Source organism: Mustela nivalis (assembly GCF_964662115.1).
Source record: "Mustela nivalis genome assembly, chromosome: 16".
NCBI classification, from domain to species: Eukaryota; Metazoa; Chordata; class Mammalia; order Carnivora; family Mustelidae; genus Mustela; species Mustela nivalis.
Window position 1 is genome coordinate 63,912,282 of NC_139035.1, and position 21,080 is coordinate 63,933,361.

Genomic DNA, 21,080 nt, shown 5'->3' on the forward strand with positions numbered 1-21,080 from the left:
TTCCTGCCCTCCTTCCTCTAGGCTCATTGCCCAACAGAATCATTCCTTCATTCCCTCACTTAAAAAACACTCTGTCTTATAAACGCATCTACAAAATCAGTTAAACAGACTTTCTAGTTTTCTGTCCCAATGTGGAAATTAGGCTGGTGACTTGGGGTGAGTTTTTGAATTGCTCTGAGAATCAGTTACTCATCTAGAAGACAGAAAATGTTCACACCTATGCTATCTTCCTTTAGGGATATGGTGGAGATGGAATAAAATAGGTTGCTGTAAACCGTAAAGAACAAAGCAAGTAAAAAGGAAGCATATTTTAAAAAACGAGACGGGTTGATGGATGGCTAGCAGGGTGGATAGATGGACAGGCGTGGGGGAAGGCAAGTGATGTGAAATTAATGGTAGCGCCAGGGTGGGAAGCATGGGAGTGTTAGTGCAAAATTCTTTCAAGTTTTCTCTGTGTTCAAGAATTTTCATAATAAAACGTCGGCCACAAAATGACCATTTCTCATCTCAATCTCACTCTTCCTTTCCCTCATTGTCCAGGGGATCTCAGACTGGCTTTGTCTTGGCCAGGGAAATCTGGTCTGTCCTTAGGAACAAGGTTTGGGGTTGGGAATAGTTACGTAGCAAGGATTCTGCTCCTGATTTCCTCATCTTGGGAAAGACCCAGATCCCTGATGTACATTGTTACCATGGCTTCCATAGGCCCAGCATCGGTCCGAGGCCGCTCATTTCCTTGCAGGGGCCCTGTGAGTGTCTGCTGGGGGACCTCAGTATGTATTCCCAGATTCAAGAGCTTCTGAGGCTCTGGAGAGTCCTCTGATCGAATTTGATCCAGATCCAATCAAATGGGTTCAGGACCCAGATTACTCCAGGAATATGCTTTGAAAGTAAGTAGAAAATGTTGGAGAGAAAGGAAAATCTGAAGCCTGGAGAGACGGGAAGAGGCTGAGGTGTGCTCTGAAGGCCCAGAGTGTACAGAGTTATGCAGGTACACAGATGAGACCCCTAGACTGGTGTAGACTGGTGCAGGGCTGGGGACAGGGGCGTGATTCTCTACCCACATCAGCCAAGCACTTGGACCTTGTAGGGAGGTAGCTAGGAGGATGCAGGACTAGGGACCTTGGACAAGTTAGTCTAGGTCAGTTCAGGAAGATTCTAGGGTAGTCAGAAAGCAGAAACTGGGTTCGTGTGATGCTGGTTTGAAGTTACCCGAAAGAGAGCTCTTCACCTCTGAAAGATACTGTTTATGATTCCTACGACAACTAGCACTGTGTAGAAGTGACCTCACTCAGTCCTCAAAATTACCTGAAAATTAGCTCATGTTTACAGAAAGGGAGCTAAAATTTTGGGAGTTTTAGCCACTTGTTTAGATGACAGGTTGGTCAGCTGCAGAGCCCAGATTCCATGTACATGATGTCCCGGAAGGTGGAGGCCAAGAGCTCTGACCACCCTCCATCCCAGGAGCCCAGAAGGGCCTGAGTCTTGGCTGGGCACATATGAGGCACCCGTGTCTCCTCACATTAAAGCAAGGCGCACGGACTGTCAGCAGGAGAAGAGAGCTGTGGTTCGTGTGCGAATCCTGCTACTGCTGCAGCAAACAATGCTACGATGCTCCGTGACTCCCAGTGCAGGGACAGAAGTCCCAGGCATCAGCCATCTTATTTTGAACTACTATTTGGCAAATAATAAAAGGGTGTACAATGATTGTGATAACTGAATTTGGCTTCCCCACCTTCAATAGTTTCCAAATAGTGCATTTAGTGATTATTATAACAATCAACTTCTCCCAGCTACATGCCAAGTGCTTGCTTACAGATAACATTTTTCATGTACAAGAGTGTCTTGCATGATATGTCTTACTAATCACATTCTATGTTTAAGAAACTGAGGCTCACACAGCTAGGAAACAATGGAGCAAAGATTTAATTTCAAATGTTTCTGATATTTGTAGGGGCAGAGGATAGGCTGCCCTGAGGTGGGCCACTTTGGCATGAAGATTATTCCAAACCGAAGGCAATCAAGACCATGTGGGCTCCAGAGAAACTTTTGCCTTTCCCTGAACTACACAGAAGAATCTGAACTGGGGATCTTTCTCAGAATAAGGGTTACCAGCAGAGATGAATTTTATCTGAGTGACTGTTCTGCACGGCAGGGCACACCTCTAATGACCGTACATCTTCTGTTCTCTGCATTGCCCTGTGAACGACCCTCCTTCCCTCGGAGGTCCCAGACCCCTGCCCCCTTCTCCTTCGTCTGGGATGACGTAGATACCTCATTTTTCCTGAGGGTCTTTGGAATTTCCTTGTCTGTGTGGACTCCTCATATATATGTCATTAAATTTGATTTTTTTTCTGTTAATCTGTCTCATGTCAACTTGGTTCTCTTAGTCCAGCTAAAAGGACCTTGAAAGGGACAGGACATTCTTTCTCCTTGACATACCGAAGTGGAAGAACTTTGCACCCTCCTGCCTCCCAAGTTCCTGAAACCATTCCCTGGAGACACAAAGGCATCAGAGAAACTCCCTGCTAGACCAAGACAGTGAAGTTTGAGGTCATCCCCAATCCGCGGAGCTAGATAGAGGGAGATGCCTCTTTACCTTGAAATTTACTTGTTGGTCATCTGAGGCTTGAGTGACATTAGATGGTGAACTTCTGGTTTATCCAACACAGTCAGGTAGCACCCCAAGAGTTGGGTGTGGCTACAAGGAACCATGATGCTTGTCATGTTTTTATGGCAAGCAAAGATGAGATGCAAAGTGAAAAGAGATTAGATCGGAACCCAGCCCCAGGTGCTCGGCCCTGCCCCCGAGCATGCATCTGGGAGGTTTTCTAGAGCTCCCCTCACTGCCACCCCTCCACCCCCCTGCACTCAGATGCCTAGGCTAACTGTGCTACCCTCCACAGTCCTGAGGAAATAGTATTCCCAGAGGGACAGTAGAGGTCACTGTCCCAGGGGGCTGAGACCCTCCCTGGGGTACTGAGTCAGCTCTGCCCGCTGGCCATGCTGCTGAGAGGTGTTTCCAGAAAATAGCAGGACTTGGGCCTGGACGGGGAGGTAGGATGTGGGGAGAAAAGGACATTCGGAGAGAAAGCACCCAGCCCAGGGCCCCCAGGCCGTCTCCAGACCGCAAGGGAAGCCCCCGGTGTGGGACATCTGACGAACATGGCAGATGTAGAAAGAAGTTCCAGCAGTTCAATATGTCCCCAGAAAAGGGGGTGGCTTGTCACCAGAATTTTCATGTATCTCTCTGTGGATTTTATCCACATTGTACAGGGAACACACTCATCACTCAGCATTCCTTAGCGGGAAAATGTCAGAGTGAGAGGAACATAGTTATTTGAGAGTTATTTGAGACAGGGGCCAGAGCGTCACCTACTCACGGGGAGTGACTACGCACAGGCTGACACACGCACAGGCCCCCCCCACGCCCACACACGTACACGCTCACACACGCACATGCTCACACACGCACATGCTCACACATACCCGCTCACAGATGCACATGCTCACACACGTACACGCTAACACGTACCCGCTCACACACGCACATGCTCACACGTACCCGCTCACAGATGCACATGCTCACACACGTACACGCTAACACGCGTACACGTTCACACATGTACATGCTCACATGCCTGCGTGCACGCACACGTACATAAGAATAACGTGGAACCCACAGACGAACTATCACAAGGAGAGGAGTTTCCAGATTTTACCAACAAGAACTCCGGCGAACAATGTGACCAGCCCTGGAGGGACACCGCCAGTGAGGGGCAGTGGCCATAACGGGGACTTACCCACTGGCAGGAAGAGGAGACGGGTCCAGAGAAAGGAAAAGAACATGTGTGTCTTGGTCTTCTCTGGTTTACTGGAGGACGGGAGAGCCGAGTCATCCGGGTGTCGCTTGGGGCCTGCCATGATGATTTGTTTGTGGATCTCCGGCTGAAAGAGGAAGCACTTACGTAACCGAGTCCTGTGCACGCGTGTGTCTGGTTGGGCGAGCGCTGTCTGTAACGGGGACCACAGGCTCCTCCCGCTCGCGCGGGCTGCGCAGCCACCCCAAGACCGAGAGGAGCGCGCTCTACCCACTGAGCCAGCCAGGTGCCCCCGTATCGGCCTCTTCTCCGTGTGGGGCTGGTGTCCTGGCTTGCTGCTACCCAGGAGAACGTGGCCGTGGCGATAAGCTGTCACTTCTGAGATTAGGTGCCAAAAGGTTGTGTCTTCCATCTCTGTGTCTCTCTCCCTCTCTCCCACCCCCAGGTCCCTTTGCCCGGAGCCAGGTATTGTGTTGTGAGCCGGAGGCCTCAAGGCGAGGAGCCAGGGAGAGCGCCAGCCCAGACCCAGCAAGGCGCGCACGTCTCTGCCAACAGTTCATGAGGACTTCAGAACCCCGGGAGGCCGTGCCTGCCCAGGGAGGTCGGCAACCCCGCCCATGCCTTGACTGGTGCTTGGTGAGACACCGGGACCCAGAGGCACCAGCTAGGCTGTGCCTGGTTGGCTGATCCCGAGAGACCGTGAGGTAATAAATCTTATTCTAAGCTGCAAAGTTCTGTAATTTGTTACGCAGCAATGGATAACAAACAGCATGGCCCAGTGAACTCACTGTTTTGCTTTGCAAAGCTGGTTTGCATTTGCCTTCTCGTCCCGTACAACCGAGAGGATTTTCACTGGTAGGAAGGAAGGGCCGTCAAAGCTGCCTTGAGGATGGAAGCTTCTAGGGGCAGCTGTGCAGTCGGCAGGCCGGGCTGTGCAGTCGGCCGGCCGGGGGATGGCATCATTCCCTTTATCCGGGTGTGGGAAACAGACTTTTCTTTTCTTTTCTTTCCTTTCCTTTTCTTTGTTTCTTTTTTTTTTTTTTTTTTAAGTAGGCTCCACACCCAGTGTAGAGCTCAGTGCGGGGCTCGAACTCACAACCCTGAGATCAAGACCGGAGCTGAGATCAAGTGTCACACGCGAACTGACTGAGCCACCCAGGCGCCCCGGGAAACTGACTTTTTTTTTTTTTTTAAAGATTTTTATTTATTTGTTAGAGAGAGAGAGATACAGAGCGCAAACACAGGCAGACAGAGTGGCAGGCTAGAAGCAGAGGGAGAAGCAGGCTCCCTGCCGAGCAAGGAGCCCAATGTGGGACTCGATCCCAGGATGCTGGGATCATGACCTGAGCCGAAGGCAGCCGCTTTACCAACTGAGCCACCCAGGCGTCCCGGAAATTGACTTTTTAAATGGGGGGATGTACAGTGTCTGGTTAAACGGTGACTAGTTGGTGTCTTGAGATTCAGATTGTGTGTTTGCTGAGGTTGTAGCAGGAGAGGACTTGGAAGGAAAAGTGCAGGAAAACGGAGTGGGGAGTGTCAGGTGACATTCAGTGAGTGCGTGTCAGGTGCTGGACCCCCTGACAGTGGACACGCACGGACTCATTTAGTCCACATGACAGCTTGAGGAGATCGGTATTTTTATCACCCCCGTTTTGTAGATGAGGAAGCCTCGGTACAGAGAGGCTAAGTGGCTTATTCTGACATTTTTAAAAACAAGAATTTGAGCCCAGGAAGTCTGGGAGACGGGACGGAGGGAGAGAGCGGACCACGAGGACGGCAGGCACCTGCCATCAGAGGGCACGTGCAAGCTTCAGAGCGAGGCCTCCTTAAATTTTGTGCGGCAGGTGCCTCTCTTGCATCCCGCTAGTCCTGGCCCTGGGGCTGGAGTGTGGCTGTCTAGAGAGAACTGCAGGACGCATGGCCAGGAGCGGTCTCTGGAGCCCAGATCAAGGGTCTTATAACCCGATACTACGAACTCAAAATTTGTGTCCCGTCCCCCGTTCCCCAAATTCCTATGTTGAAGTCTTATTTCCAAAGGGGTGGCATTAGGAGGCGGGGCTTTTGAGATGTGATTAGGTCGTGAGCGTAGAGCCCTCATGTACAGAATTAGTGTCTGCCTGCAAGAGACCCCGGCCGCGTGAGGGGAGAGTGCGAAGACACCGTCTATGACGCAGGAGGTGGGGCCTCTCCGGATGCTGAGTTACTGGTGCCTCCATCCCTCGACCTCCCCGCCTCCGTCAGAACTGTCAGAAGTCAAGCTCTGCTGTTTATAAGTCCCCGTCTCTGGCACTGCTGTTACGGCAGCACAAACTCACCAAGACATCAGACTAGAGGCAGAGAGCATCTGGTAGGCAGGTTTTTTTTTTTTTAATTAGAATTCAACTAGCCAACATATTCAATTAGCCATCATTAGTTTCCGATGTCGTGTTCCATATTTTATCAGTTGCGTATGACACAGAGTGTTCATTGTCTCATGTGCCCTTCCTAGTGCCCTTCCTCCATCTAGCAGGTGTTTTTGTTTTTTTTTTTTAAAGATTTTATTTATTTATTTGACACAGAGAGAGAGATCACGAGTAGGCAGAGAAGCAGGCAGAGAGAGAGGAAGAAGCAGGCTCCCCGCTGAGCAAAGAGCCGGACAAGGGGCTTGATCCGAGGACCCCAGGATCATGACCTGAGCCGAAGGCAGAGGCTTTAACCCACTGAGCCACTCAGGTGCCCCTAGCAGGTGTTTTTAAACAGGGGTGCAGTGTTATTCAAGGACCCGTTTGGAAGCTTGCTCCAGCAGCAGTGGGGAGGGGATAGAAGGAATGGGACTGTGCTAAGGGGACAAGTAGGGAGTTGTTAAGGAGCCCAGGTAAGAGCACGAGAGCTGCCACACTCTGCGTGGGAGCTGGTTCGAGGACACTGATGATAATAAAAATCATTGCTAACATTTACTGAGTAATGACTATGAGTGATGCTTTGTGCTTTATGCAAGTTTTCTTCTAATCCTCAAGCCAACCTTATTTGGTTGGTACTCCTGCCATCCTCATTTTAGAGACGAAGAAACTGAAGGTACACGTCCCTCGAATAACCATGGTAGTGGTGAACCCGGACGGGCAGTCTGTGATACATAGAATTGAAGTATAAGCATTGAAGTAAGTAAAAACCTAAAAGAATATGAATTTTGATATAATGCAGTTGGTCAATGTGTCCTGGGCTCACCCAGTCCCCGACTTCACACAGCGAGGGCTAATATTCTCAGTGAGCTGTGGACGCAGACATCTTGTGCTGGGATTCAGGGAGGAGGCAGGTGGAGTTGGTTATTTTCAGCTTCTCCGTGTCCTTGGTCCAGGTCAGTAAATGTGATCAGATAGCTGGAGATTTCTGGAATTCCTTCTGCTGTCCCAGGAACTCAGCCAGGCAGAGGCACAGGTGCCAGAATCACCCATCTACCGGGCATTGCCCCCAGGTGTCATCAAATCTCGGCCCGGGCTGTGATTTGGATTCTGCAGTCACTGTCCCAAGTTCTGCTGCTTACAGTCACCACTAGTTCTAACAGGCCCTTCATTAAATTTGCAACGAAGATGACCCTGCCTTTTACACAACTGTATGTTTTTTTTAACTTCACTTTGAGTATTATGTGGGGGTTTTTACATGTTTATACTCCTGCAGATTGGAACAATATGAAAAGAATACAGAATTTCAACAAGTTTCAAACTTCTTACACCTCAATGGAAAGATAGTTAAATATCTTAAGAGCTGAAAGAAATGTAACATCAAATCAAGGGCTACAGTTAGAGTAAAGCGAAGAAAGAATTAGGTGATATCACAGTGTGGCAAGTTGAATTGAGGGACACAGGCTATGAGACCAGCCTTCTTCTTCTTCGTCGTCTTTTTTTTTTTTTTTTTAGATTTATTTATTTATTTATTTGAGAGAGGGAGAGAGAGTGCATACACACACACACACACACACACTCTCTCTCTCTCTCTCTCTGGGAGCGGGGGAGGGCAGAGGGAGAGAATCTTCAAGCAGACTCCCTGCTGAGTGCACAGCCTGCTACAGGGCTCCGTCCCACAACCATGAGATGATGACCTGAGCTGAAAACAAGGGTCGGATGCTTAACCAAGTGAGCCACCCAAGCACCTGAGACCAGCCTTTCAGAGGACATAAACAAAGGGACCTGGCTAGGTACCAACAGCTGAAATCTCAGTAATGTTTCTGGTGTTTAAGCAACCTTTGTTGATGAGGCGAAAACAGCAGGAGTGGAGATGACATAACTGTGTCCTTTATGAACCTTTCAGTGCTGGAAAGATAAGGAATTCAGAGTAGGCATGTTCAAGGTATCAGTTAGTACTTTTTACTTACATATATGTATTATTTGAGACATTCAGCTTATTAAAGTAATCATTCGTGGTTCCAATTTGAACTACGTATTTGAGTAATTGATTTGCATTTGTGATTTTATTTTATTTTAATTAATAAATTTCTGTTGAAGTACAGTTAGCAGACAATGTTACATGAGTTTTGGGGGTACAACATCATGACTGGACACATCTGTACGTTATGCTCACTGCACATGCAGTGGCCATCTGTAACCATGCAACGCTATTGCCGGTGAACCTAAGTCTATGTCAAATACTGAATATTCGAAGACTACTTAAGAATTACCCTATTTATGGGGCGTCTGGGTAGCTCAGTTGGTTAAGCATCTGCTTCATGATCCTGGGGTCCTGGGATGAAGCCCTGTGTCGGGCTCCCTGCTCAGCAGAGAGCCTGTTTCTCCCTCCCCTCTGCTGCTGCTCTTGCATATGTGTTTGCTCGTTCTCTCTCTGTCAAATAAATAATTACAACCCCCCCCCCAAAATAAAAAAGAATTGCCCTACTTATAAGTTTGGTGTACTAGGTTTATAAGCTTTTAAAAAAATATTTGGGGGCATCTTATTTATTGATTCAAATACTTTATCCAAAGTGGTTGGGGGGTGGGGGTAAGAGGTGTTGGGGATGAGCCAAGGACGCGTGGAAGCGCTGAATGCCTATAGTGTGTACCCGACACCGGCTTAACTCTCCTGTGTGTTAACTCTCTGGGAGTAAAAATAATAGTATTAAAAGTACATTTACATCTTATATATTAAAAGAAGAAGAACAAGCAGAAGCACTGTAGCATAAAATCTGTTTTCAACTCTGAAAAAAAGAAAGTACTTTAAAAGGAAACTAAGTACATTACATTCAATAGAGAGATTTAAAGTCCTTAAAGAAATCAATTCATAAGCTTGTAAAGTGAGTCAAATACGATCAAGAGTCACCCAAAGGAGGTTAAATGCAGCCAGATTTGTAAACAGAATGTGATTCATAAGCTGAATTGCACTTAAGGCTGGCCAAGGTTGTAAATTTGCTTGTTTGTATTTTTTTTTGTAAACTAGTATGAAGTCTTTTTAAAAAAAATTTTAAATTAACATATAATGTATTTTTATCCCCAGGGGTACAGGTCTGTGAATCGCCAGGTTTACACACTTCACAGCACTCACCATAGCACACACCCTCCCCAATGTCCATAACCCCAACTCCCTCTCCCAACACGCCTCCTTCCTCTGGCAACCCTCAGTTTGTTTTGTGAGATTAAGAGTCTCTTATGGTTTGTCTCCCTCCCGATCTCATCTTGTTTCATTTATTCTTTTCCTCCCCCGCTAAGCCCCCACATTACATCTCCATTTCCTCATATCAGGGAGATCATACGAATATTGTCTTTCTCTGACTAATTTTGCTAAGCATAATATCCTCTAGTGCTATCCACATCGTCGCAAATGGCAAGATTTCATTTCTTTTGATGGCTGCATAGTATTCCATTGTGTATATATACCACATCTTCTTTATCCATTCATCCATTGATGGACATCTAGGTTCTTTCCATAGTTTGGCTATTGTGGACATTGCTGCTATAAACATTCGGGTGCACGTGCCCCTTTGGATCACTACATTTGTATCTTTAGGGTAAATACTGAGTAGTGCGATTGCTGGGTCGTAGGGAAGCTTGAGTATGAAGTCTTAAAGACAAAATAGCTTATGGATAATTTTTTTATGCACAAAAAGCGTCTTCAAGGAAATAAATGATAATGGGGAAGTCTTATTGCCGGGGAATTAGTTTGCTAAGATCATAACTGAGCAGCAGAGGCATGATTCAAATCATGAAGCGTCATGTCCACTCCACTGCACCCAGCTCTGAGCCATTCCCGGCCTGCTTTTCTCTGCCTGGTGACTCAGTGTCTGCCCATGCGCTCAGCAACCATGTAGGTGAGAAGCCCCTGTTATGCACCGACACTGTGCTAAGCGCTGGGAATTGAAGGATGAAAAAGGAAGCCTAGGGTGTGGTGGGTGAGGCGGGGGGCAGAGACTGGGTGACCCAGGAAGCAGATTGGCGGGAGCCAACGTACAGGGCTGAGAAATCCTAGGGGGTTTTGGGGGAGACTCTAGAAACAGTCTGTGGTGACTGGAGCCCAAGATGGGAGATGTGGCGACATGGCATTAGGTCAAGCTTGACTAGAAGCAAGAGAACAGGAAAAGCCTCTTCTCCCAGAGCTGTGAGTCTGATTTTGCCTTGTAGGGGATGGGGGAGCTTCTGAAGGCTTTAAAGCACGGCTGAGACATTGTCAGCTTTGACTTTTAAGTCATAGCTCCCCTGGCCTTTCTCATATGTCGCCTCATGTCTACATCCTGTGACTTCAAAGTTACACGCAATTACTGCGGTGAACTCTAGAAAGAGGAAATATTTGTGGGCTGACATTCACACAAGCACAGCTGGTCAGCTGTCCTGAGGGAGGCCATTCTGCTGGTGACTACTATGGGTCTTTCTCTACCAGGGTTCCTGCTCCTGCTTGGTCCTTTCACGGGTAAGTCTGTTCCTGCCATTGCCTCCCAGGCACCTCTACCTGCTGCACATTTCTCTTGCCAAGGGTGAGTTTCACTGAAGGTGCCGCCTCTCTGGGAGCCAGGCTGTGTGTGTGTGTGTGTGTGTGTGTTGCACGTGCTACCATCTCAGACCGTGCAGGCCCACACTGTGACCTCGTCATGCTCACATTTCCTCTGCTAATGAGTCACAGGGAGCCCTGGGCATCCCCACACAGGCAGACGGTGGGGGCATGAGATCGAGGACCTGCCCCATCTTCATCTTGCCATTTCAGTCATGATCCTTTTACGTCTCTTTGCCTCTCCTCCCTCTCCCACCAGCCCCCGTGAGTGACCCTTCATCCTGAATTGGGCTTACTGTGTCCCCAAAATGACTCCAGTAGGGGATCTCAGCCTGACACTTAGTGGCTGTTTCTGTCCCTTTAGATTCTTATTGCTTGCTCCTGTCCCCGAGGACCTGAGTGGTGGCAAGAAATAGGCTTGGGAACCAGAGTTGGGGAACGAAGCGTTTGAGAAGGCTGCGTGAGGGGCTAGGCTCTGGTCTTGCTTTTGCTTTCATTCTCCTTCAGGGGAAAACCAGTGTGTGTCATTACGAATGTCATCTGCCTTGGGGTTGTCCCCACCCTAGTCTTAAGGGGTTCTCCTGTAAGCCGGCTGGTGAATCCCTTGATACATTTAAAACTCGGCAGTGAAGGGAAGGAAAAATTTTTCTTTACCCTTGAGGTCTCCTACCTGAACTAAGAACTAAATTTATGTGAGACAGATTAACAGGAGAAAAAAAAAAACCCAAGGTTTTATGATATGGGCATGGGGGCCCAATAATGAAATTGAGACCTAAAAGAAATGATTGAAGAAGCAGTTTTTGTACTTTTTAGATAAAGAGACAATAAATCTGTGAGGAATTGACAGGACAAAGAAAACTTAACTCTGGGCACTTTGATTAGTAAGGAATTCTGAACAGACTTTGTGCTGGGGGAGTGAATTAGTAAAAAAGTAACACGGGTTGTTTGTAAGCGTTCTTGGCTCTAACTTTCCCACCTCTGGTGATCAGGCTTCTCTTTCCCTCCTGGTCCAGGCAGGCTGCCTTTCACACGGGAGATCTGTTTCCTGCTTTCAGGGGACAGCAGAGGGTCTGAGTGTCCTCGTGCGGACTGGCTCTTAAGCCACTTATTTAAATAATCAGTAGGCCCCAGTGGCCCATCTTGGGTGGCCTGCCCTTGTCACCTATCACAGTTTATAAAGAACCTTTATCTAAGTTAAACAACAACACGACAACAGCAACAAAACTCTGATTCCCACAACAGATTTGTGATATAGATAAGGCACACAGGATTACACATATTTTATGATGGCAGACGGAGGCTCAGGGAGATTAGGGGACATCTTGTGGTGCACGGTCTAGAAGGCAGCACGGCTGGCTGTGGGAATACAGCGGTGCCGTGGGAACTCGGAAAGCCGTGTCCTCGGCCACGGCCAGAACGGGCGTGGAGATTCCTGCGGGGCCCCCTCATCCCCACTTTCCTACCCCCACACAGGGCAAGCTCATCTGCGAGCTTGCACCTCTCCATGGCGTCCAGGCCAGGTGCTCTGCGGTCCCCACCCACAGGGGCATCCCCCGGGCACATGGCCAAATAATGGGTAAGACAGGTCCTGCCTTAGAAAATGTTCACAGTTCAGTTCAGTTCTGGAAACATCCATTGGGGCTCTTGTGTGTCAGGTCCTGTGCTGGCTGTAGGGTGGGAATGGGGGTCAGCAGGTCCCTGGGAGGAATTAGGTACGATGAGAGCCCACTGCTGGCCACACAGCATGGTTGACAGAGCACCGTCTTTGGGGTCGGGTGAACTTGGATCTTCATGAAACTTCTGCTGCTTCTGAGCTGGGGACTGGGGGCAAGTGTCTTAAGCTCTTTGTGTGTCAAGATGTTAATCTTTCAAATGGGAAGAAGAGCCCCCCACCTTCTTGGGACATCAGATAAGAGGACGTGTTTACCCTACTGGGCACGGTGTCTGGCATGGGGATCGTGTCCTGATCTGATCCCTCTGTGTCTCCCCTCACTTGGATCCAGAAACAGGATTCAGACCAAGAGGTTCCACACACCCGCACGGCAGCAAACCCTGAGCCTAACGCACCCAGATACTCATTCCCATCCATCACTGTCCTTGGGGAGCTTGTGAACTATGCAGAAAGACATGCACACAGCATCTGTACGAATCTGGGTGAAGTCAATGCTTAAACCCAAATAAGCCAACAAAAGCGCAGAGGCTAAAGGAAACCGGGGTGGGCAGGGCTGGACTGAAAGTATGGAGCCCAGCCCAGGAGGAGCCCTTGACTGAGGCCTGATGCGCTACTGCGTCTGAGGTGGGAGGAGGAGCCACACTGTTCGGTCGCCTTGCGGGTCCCCCAGCCGGATTTCAGGTCCCACATGGGGTGAGGAGGGGGCCGCTGATAGGCACACCTGCCGCCCTGCTATGCTTCCCATCGGCGTGCACGATTCTCTGGATGCAGCCAAGGTAGCCCCACAGAAGACGTGGACGCCAGGCTGTTGAGTGAACTCTGGCTGGGGGCACAGAATGTAGACCTGCCTCCAGCTTGGGGTGCCCAGTCCCCCAGGACAGCAGCCCCCTTGGACCCACACCTACCCTCCCAGGACTTCTTGGGTCAACTTGGCAAAGTGACTCACCACCTGGCCCGGGAACAGCGATGCGGCGGGCGGTCTTGTGTCCCACTCTGAATCAGGACCCAGATCCTTCCTGAGCCACTCCAAACCACTGAGCCGCACACCTGGGTCAGTTTCAGATTTTCTGTTTCCTGGGACAGCGTGGCAGTGTTGCAAAAATATTCCAACGGTCACACGACTGAACACTGGTTTTTTGCATTTCTCGATGAGGGTGCTGGTGAGTTTCGGTCAGAGCGCGAACAAAGGCGCAGTCACCAGCTTGTTCCAGTGACATCAAGAATCTTGAATAACATTTAAGACCACAGAGTCCTGGAAGATGGCACTCCCTGCTTCACAGGTGAGAAAGCCAGGACTCAGAGAGGCATAAGTCACCTCCCAAGATCATACAGCTAGTACCTTGCAAGGGTTTCAACTTGGGCAGTCTGACTAGTGCCGTGGTGCTTCTGCTCTTCTTCCGAGTAGCTTGGTCTTGAATGACTGTCCCCTGACTCCCCTGCATCTTGCTTGGGCAGCCCAGCACTAGCCTTCCTCCTAGGAAGATGCTCGCAGAACCCAGGCGGAGCCGCAGAGCTCGCTTCTGCTCAACACAGACTGGACATGCCATGATGTGGGATGCTGCGGGGTGGCGCGTGCTCATGTGGCTGGGCTAACTGAGTTCTGACCGATTGCCTGGATCAGCAAGAGGGTGGCTCAGGGTAACCGCAGAGCTCGTCCCCCAGGCACCTCCCAGAAACTTGCCTTGTTCTCCGCTCCACTCAGCATCTGCAGCCCTAGCCCAGCCTCTATGAATTATTGTTTTACGTGTGAATTACTTACTGTAAATGCTGAAGAAGGCCACTTTGCCACGAAGGGAAGGGGCTGGCTTGTGCCCCTGTTCTACCAGCAGCCAGCTATGTCGTCTGAGGCAAGCCACGTCATTTCTTTGGGTCTCTGGGGTCTCATCTATAAAATGGGAATAATCATCCCTTCCCTGACTCTCTCAGGCCTGTTGTGAGCCTCTGGCTTAGTCAGGCTGCCCTTGAAGCTTCTGATCTGTGTCTCTGCAGGGACAGGGGTTTCCGGACAGGACCCAGACCCTGTGACAGTAACTGGGGCCCTAGGAGGGTCTGTCACTCTGCCTCTGCAGCTACAGGCTGGACAGCCGGTGGAGAGCATCTCTTGGATGTCCCGTTCCTCCTCCATGGCCATAGCCACCGTGTCCTTGGCAGAAGCAGGAGGGCCAGACACCTTCCACCAGGCAGACACCCGGTACTGGGGTCGTGTGAGTGTGGTGGGGCCAGGCTTCTCGCTTCAGATCAGCAACCTGAGCTGGAGCGACGCGGGGCCCTACCGAGCCCACGTGAACCTGAGGGGCTCCCGCCTCACCCGCACCCAGGAGTACCGACTGCAAGTGCACGGTGAGTGTCCCGCCTGCGGCCACAGGTGTGGGGCGGAGCCCGTCTTTCAGGCTTTCTCACGGCCTTTCCCACATCTGTTTCAGTAACATTGACAGTTTTCCTGATTACAAAGCTAACAATGCACACTCACTGTAAGAAATACGAGAAACCACGTGAAGTAGAGTTGCCCGGGAGCATCTCCTGAGCAATGTGAAGGCCCCGGATGTGGCCCAGCCTGTGGCCGCAGAGCCCCTGTGTCTGTAGTGGGCAGAGAAGGGACCTCAGCCCCGAGAACTCAGTCGCGCCACAGCCTTCTTGAGCTTGCTCGAGGCTGAAGTGAGAGTAGTCTGTCGGGTGAGGGGAACTCATGGCAGCCACATCTGCAGACGTGCAGGAGTGCTGGGGTCACGCTGCTTAAAGGTACTTAAGGGTTGTTTCAGGAGGGAAAACTGCAAAAGAGACAACAGAGGTGGGGGCAGGCGCCCCAGCAGCAAGGAGGGCGAACTGATTCAGCCAGTAAAGACACAGTAAGCCAGTTTTAGATTCAGACCGCTCATTACTCATACAGAATGTGAAAGAGTAACCTGAGTCCCTCACACCAGAAAGAATAACTAAAAGTACTGTTTGGCCACAATGCAGGGGCTGGAACACCCCATTGCCAGAGAACCAGCTCTGGGGGTGGTCTGCAGCTCTCTTCGGAGCAGGGGAGCAGGAAGCTCCTTCCTCAGGAGTGCATCCCAGGGGAGACCGTGGGGTTGACGGAGAGGGTTTTCGGCATGTCAGGGCCACTGTCCTCTCCTGTTCTGGGAGGATCCCAGGGCATTTTGCTAAGACTCAGATCAGCTGTGGTTCCAGTCTTTGCCCGAGGGACAGTGGCCGAGGTTGCGAAGGTGGCTGCCCCCCCACACTGGGAAGCAAAAAGGTGCAGGTGTGAGTGTGGACGAACACGGGGAAGGTCACAGACGGAGGAAAGGCAGAGAAGCTTTTCAGTCCGAGTCATGTACTGGGAAATACTCCTATTTGATGAGGCAACTTTTTTAGTGTGAGAAAATGGACTTGCTTCCTGGGGAGAAAGCGTTTCTGCCACAAAGCAGGCCTGGGTAGGCCATGGCCCTGTTCTCAGACAGCTCGAGGGCACACCGGGGCTTCGGGGACCTTGGTGGGAGTAGGGTGGTCCAGGGCTGGTGGGAGAGCCCCTCTCGTCCGCCCCAGCGGAGCGGAAACAGCGAAGGAAACAGCCGGCAGTTTGTCCTTCTCAGGGAGCTCTCCAAGTCACTGCGACCTCACGTCAGCCCTATAGCCGGCAGCAGGAGACGGGTTTTTCTTCTGGGCTGCCGAAACCAGTCTCAGAGAAAAGTGACCCAGAGATAGAAAGTGGCAGAGTCAGAATTAGAACTCAGGCGCCCTGATGCCACATCCTGAGTGTCTGGTTTGTCCTGTGTTAGTGGGCTTGAGCGAGAGAGGATGCTGAGGGAAAGGGGCCTGCAGGGGGCGTCGCGGAGGAAGGATCTGGGCTCCAGAGGACCACGCGGAGGGGAGGCAGCCCAAAGTCACCCAGCCTGCCTTCTCCCCAGGGGGCATTCTGGGGGGGGGCTATTTTTGCCCAGTAGAGCTGCCCCTGGGGCTGCCGTCAGGTGGCAGGAAACAGAGCAGACTTCTCCCACAGCCGTGGCTCTGCAGCCTGTCCCGTCCACTCTCTCAGCGACTCTTCCTGTCACTCTCAAACTCACTGGCTCCGGCCTGGGGACACAGCCAGAACGTGGAAACCTTAAGGAAGCATCTGAGCTCCTGGTCCTGGGGGAAGAGGGGTGGGGTGCAGGTTGAAGGGAGTACACGGGAGTGGGAGAGCCCTCAAAGGCCAAGGGCCAGATCTTCTGGGAGCCTCGATGGGCCTCTAGGAGCTTGGGCATCCGGGGGCTGGAGGTGTCCTGCAGAGACCCTTCCTGAGAAGAGATGTAATCACAACACGGTTCTGTGAGGTATGTACACACAACCTTCATGTAGTTAGTGTGGGGGTGGGAACCCAGGCTTGGGGGACAGATCCGTTGGGTTTGGATCTAGGAATCCTCATTTAATAGACGGGACTCTGGACAAGTTACCTGAAGCTCTCTGAGCCCATTATACAGAGTAGGTGCCCAACCTCTGCTCCCTATTTCACACAGTGGTTCTGGGAATCAGTGATGCTCGGCGGCCAGGCCTCGTGAAGCCCGAAACTCTCCAGTAGCTGTGGGCAGATTCTACCTCCCTTTCTCCTTGTGCATATTCAGGAGGAGGCAGAGTCTTGGCCTCAATGCCTTGTGCCTTCTGCCCTGTGAAGGGAGGCCACACAGTCCTCGGTTGGTTCATTTTGTGCCCACAGAGCAGCTGGCCCAGCCCCGTGTCACACTGAGCTCCAGGATCGGTGAGAATGGACACTGTATCTTCATCCTGACGTGTGTGGCCGACAGCAGAAGAGGCTCTGTGACCTACAGCTGGCTACCTCGGGGACCCCGGACGGTTGTGTCCCATGGAGGGTCTGTCCTCAGTGTTTCCTCAGGGCCCGGAGACAGGGCTCTAACCTTCACCTGTGTGGTCAAGAACCCAGTCAGTAACAGCAGCTCCCTCCCCGTCTCAGTGCCGTCCTCATGTCCAGGTATCTGGGACCTGAGCACGCTCTGTGCCCTGGGGCTCTCGAGTGGACAGAGGTGGGGCGCAGAGTCCGCTCAGGCCCCGGGAAGAACACTGTCGAGGGAGTGGGCTGGGTGCGTTGGGGCAGTGTGGTCGGGGGAGGGTGGGGAAGGCCCACCGGAGCCCGTGTGAATGCTGGAGGGGTTTGGGCAGGAGGAGCCCCACCGGGCCTGGGTGGCCCTGAGCGCATAGGGGAGAACCTGGCATTGAAGCTGTGGTTTTCCGTCTGTCTGCAGGGCCAGGAATCCTGGGAGGGGAGACCGTGGGGGAGACGGTGACCGGTATCCTCGGGGACTTGGCCATTTTGCCCCTGGAGCTCCCAGCTGGGCAGGAAGTGGAAAAGGTCACCTGGAGCTCTGGAGAGCTTGCTGCCATTATGCAACGAGGGCCAGGAGGCCAGCCCGTCCTGGCTGCCGGGACTCAGACACTGAGCAGCAGACGGTGGCATGCCCTCCCCGACAGCTACTCTCTTCAGATCAGGCCCCTGACGCTGCAGGACTCTGGCCGCTACAGAGCCTGGATCACCCTGCAGAGTCCCCCGATCAACATCACCAAGGATTTCACCCTGCGTGTCTATGGTGAGGGGCGTGGAGGGCTCACGTTTGAACTTTGACCTTTCCTCTCTCCCCTGCTTGGCCAGACCAGAGTCTGCTCAGAGCTCGAACTTTCCTTCCTTGCACAGAGAAGCTGCAGGAGCCCAATATCACTGTCAGCTCCCAGATCATGAAGGGTGGGACCTGCTACATCACTCTGATCTGCTCCCTGCAACAGGCCGGAGAGGACGTTCAGTACAGATGGGCACCCCTGGGCCAGGGGGCAGTTATGTCCCACGGAGGAACCACTCTCCACGTCTCCTGGAGACTGGGGGCCAGCGACAGCTATCGCTGCACTGCCAGCAACCCGGTCAGCCAGAGATCCAGCTCCGTCCCCGCAGGGCCACTCTGCTCAGGTAACCCCTCCCTGGGGTGAGCCCTCCTCCCTGTGGGGCCAGGGGCTCAGCACCTCCACCTGCTATCCTCCTGGGGGAAGGAAGGGAGGGTTGGATTTTCCACAGCAGGGAGTGTCTCTGGGGTGGCAGAAATGCGGGCTCTGGGGCCACCCTGAGTGCCCCAGCCCCCGTGCCTGGGCACTCACCTCACTCTTGGAACTCCCTGAAGGGAAGAGCTTCCCCCAGCCCACGCAGTCCTGCCCAGCCCACTGAGGAGGCATCCCAGGCGTCCCTGGCCATGTCCTCAGTGCAGCCTGGAGCTGCTGTAAGATGGAAATCCCAGGCTGTGCTCCTCCAGCCCCGAGGGCGGCCTCTCCCGGTTTCCATAGTCCGTGGCAGGACACTGCCCCAGTGACACCAACTCATGGTGTCCCTTGCCTGTTCTCGGCTGCCTTCCGAGCATCTCTCCGCTCCCGTCTCTGGTGCCTTACCAACCACTTGCTCTTCCACCCTTTGTGGCTGGCCTGCCCCCAGCGGCCTCCTCATTACTAAGTTCAGGGCCACTCCTCACTTGCGTTCTCCTCAGCCCACTCTCCTCGGGAACCCTGGGCCATTGGCTCCTGGGGCGCCTTCTCTTGCATCGCAGTCCTTTAGGGTCCTGCCCAGGCCTTTCTGTTGCCCCGGGGCAGAAAGCTGGGTGTCGTTACGAACCCCCGTTTCCCACTGCTGCTTGCCTGTGCTCAAGCTCCCGGTTACTCCACTCCCTCCCCTCTGGACCCCCTGCTGGTCACGCTGCTGGGGAGAGTTCTGAAACAGAGATGCTCGGGTTACTTTTCTGCTTTAAACCTTGTGGTGTCTGCCCACCATCAAGGTATAAAAATATTATCCCTTCTACATTCATTTAAGCAACTCATGTTTACAGAGCATTTATGATGATTATTATTGTCATTTTAATTGAGATATAGTTAATGTATAATATTCGTTCCAGGTGTGTAACACTGTGAGTCAACATTTATATCATCATGAAATGCTCACCAAGATGTGTCCCACGCAGAGTTATTACAGTATCATTGACTATATTTCCTATGCTGTACTTTTCACTCTCACAACTTATTCCTTGAAGGAGCATTTTATAACCTGACAGAGCATTTTTTTTTTAAGAGATAGAGAGCATGTGTCTGTGTGCAAGTGGGGATGGGGGGAGCAGAGAGAGAGGGAGAGAAAATCTAAAGCAAGCTCCACGATCAGTGCGGACCCCAATGTGGGGCTCGATCCCCTGACCCTGAGATCATGACCTGAGCCAAAACCAAAAGTCAGATGCTTAACTGACTGAACCACCCAGGTGCCCCTTACAGAGCATTTTAAAAAAGAATTTGTTTTGTCAGAGAGAGAGAGAATGAGAACACGGGGTGGGGAAGAGAAGCAGAGGGAGAAGCAGACTCCTCACTGAGCAGGGAGCCCAATGTGGGACTTGATCCCAGGACCCTGAGATCATGCCCCGATTCAAAGGCAGATACTTCACTGACTGAGCCACCCAGAGCATTTTTCAAAAAGATTTTATTTGTAAGTCGACTCTATGCCCAATGTGGTGCTTGGACCCCTCACCCTGAGCTCGAGAGTTGCATGTTCCACCAGCTGAGCCAGCCAGGCACCCCCAGAGCATTTTTAAGGTGTCTTGTGTTATTCTAGGAATTGATGGTAGAGTGAAACAGAGGTTTGGATGAATGGGCAGTCCTCCGGGAACTGTCACAATTGTCACAAGGTGCAGCTGACCCTACTAATGATTTGGTTGGGTACTGCACATGTTGTATTAGGGGCTTCACCTGTGTCTGTCTTCTCCTTTGAATGAGACCAAAGCCCATTTTTATCCTCTCTATATCTCCAATACACAGCATGGAATAGGCCTGGAAAATGTGAATCCGACAGTGATTCGGGGAGCAGCCAGTGCCGGGTGTAATGAGGCACGAGGAAACGTGGTAGTTGGCTGTGGACACTAATGTTCTCCCTGCCTCTCCATGGGGCCCAGAGGCCAGTTCATCTCTGTCCCCCAGACTCAGCTTCCTTAAGGGCCTCCAGTCCCCTGAATCCTCTTGGAATCTCTTCCCCTGCCTGCCTGTCTTCTGTCTCTTGTCTTCCCTTCCTTTTACCCCAGTGGTTAACCTGTTGTCATTGTTTGATTCAGCTTCCTTCCTACTCTACTCCTGGAAGAAGGAATTTCTTCTCATTTTGATCCTGGGAGCTTTGCAGATTGAGTAGATTGACTCTGACAAGTGGAGAAGCCAAGAGGACTGTGAGAAGGTGTCACCCTGTGAGACACAGAGATAAAGAATTCTGTCCCTGAAGCGCCACCTGCCAGCATCTCCTGGTGAGAGAGAAATCAGTCCCTGTTAATACATAAAACCTATTTCATTTACATACACTTCAAAATTGTCAAGAAACTGCTACATATCGTCTGTTTAAAATAATCTGTTTATGTTTTATTTAATCACCTTTTAGAGTGTTCAGACAGAAAAGAGGACTTATTCATTTATTCATTTAAGAAAAGTTGCATGTTTGTGGGGCGCCTGGGGGGCTCCGTTGGTTAAGCCTCTGCCTTCAGCTCAGGTCACGATCCCAGGGTCCACATTGGGCTCTCCACCCAGCAGGGAGCCTGTTTCCCCTGCTCTCTCTCTGCCTACGTGTGATCTCTGTCTGTCAAATAAATAAATACAATCTTTAAAAAAAAAAAAAA

General features: G+C 51.3%; 2 protein-coding genes and 1 long non-coding RNA gene across 11 annotated transcripts in view; 1 reads left to right on the forward strand and 2 right to left on the reverse strand.

Annotated features, from left to right (window-relative positions):
* LOC309850400 (T-lymphocyte surface antigen Ly-9-like) overlaps positions 1 to 4,269 on the reverse strand; it is a 22,751-nt gene extending 18,482 nt beyond the window's left edge. For all 4 annotated transcript variants that reach the window (XR_014304219.1, XM_082704294.1, XM_082704293.1 and 1 more), the window contains exon 1: positions 3,801 to 4,269. Coding sequence is in view for 3 of the 4 variants with exons in the window: in XM_082704294.1 (XP_082560420.1) it covers positions 3,801 to 4,230 (430 nt within the window). In the remaining variant the exon portion in view is untranslated. The remainder of the gene's footprint in view (positions 1 to 3,800) is intronic.
* Positions 4,046 to 21,080, forward strand: LOC309850401 (T-lymphocyte surface antigen Ly-9-like). Of its 6 annotated transcripts, none has more exons than XM_082704299.1 (7): positions 4,046 to 4,104; positions 4,264 to 4,522; positions 14,425 to 14,775; positions 17,114 to 17,386; positions 17,658 to 17,999; positions 18,104 to 18,370; positions 20,532 to 21,080. In XM_082704299.1, exons 3-7 carry the CDS (start codon positions 14,541 to 14,543, stop codon positions 20,603 to 20,605), a joined length of 1,191 nt encoding a protein of 396 aa, XP_082560425.1. In that variant the 5' UTR covers positions 4,046 to 4,104; positions 4,264 to 4,522; positions 14,425 to 14,540; the 3' UTR covers positions 20,606 to 21,080. The 6 variants fall into 6 exon arrangements, with proteins under 6 accessions (XP_082560425.1, XP_082560422.1, XP_082560421.1 ...); XM_082704296.1 differs by lacking the exons at positions 4,046 to 4,104; positions 4,264 to 4,522 and adding exons at positions 10,212 to 10,376; positions 10,656 to 10,749 and having other exon boundaries at positions 18,193 to 18,370; XM_082704295.1 differs by lacking the exons at positions 4,046 to 4,104; positions 4,264 to 4,522 and adding exons at positions 10,217 to 10,376; positions 10,656 to 10,749.
* On the reverse strand, positions 11,989 to 14,414 carry LOC309850409. Its single transcript, XR_014304221.1, has 2 exons — positions 13,341 to 14,414; positions 11,989 to 12,584 (listed from the first exon to the last, which is right to left on the reverse strand). It is a non-coding gene; the product is annotated as an uncharacterized lncRNA (long non-coding RNA).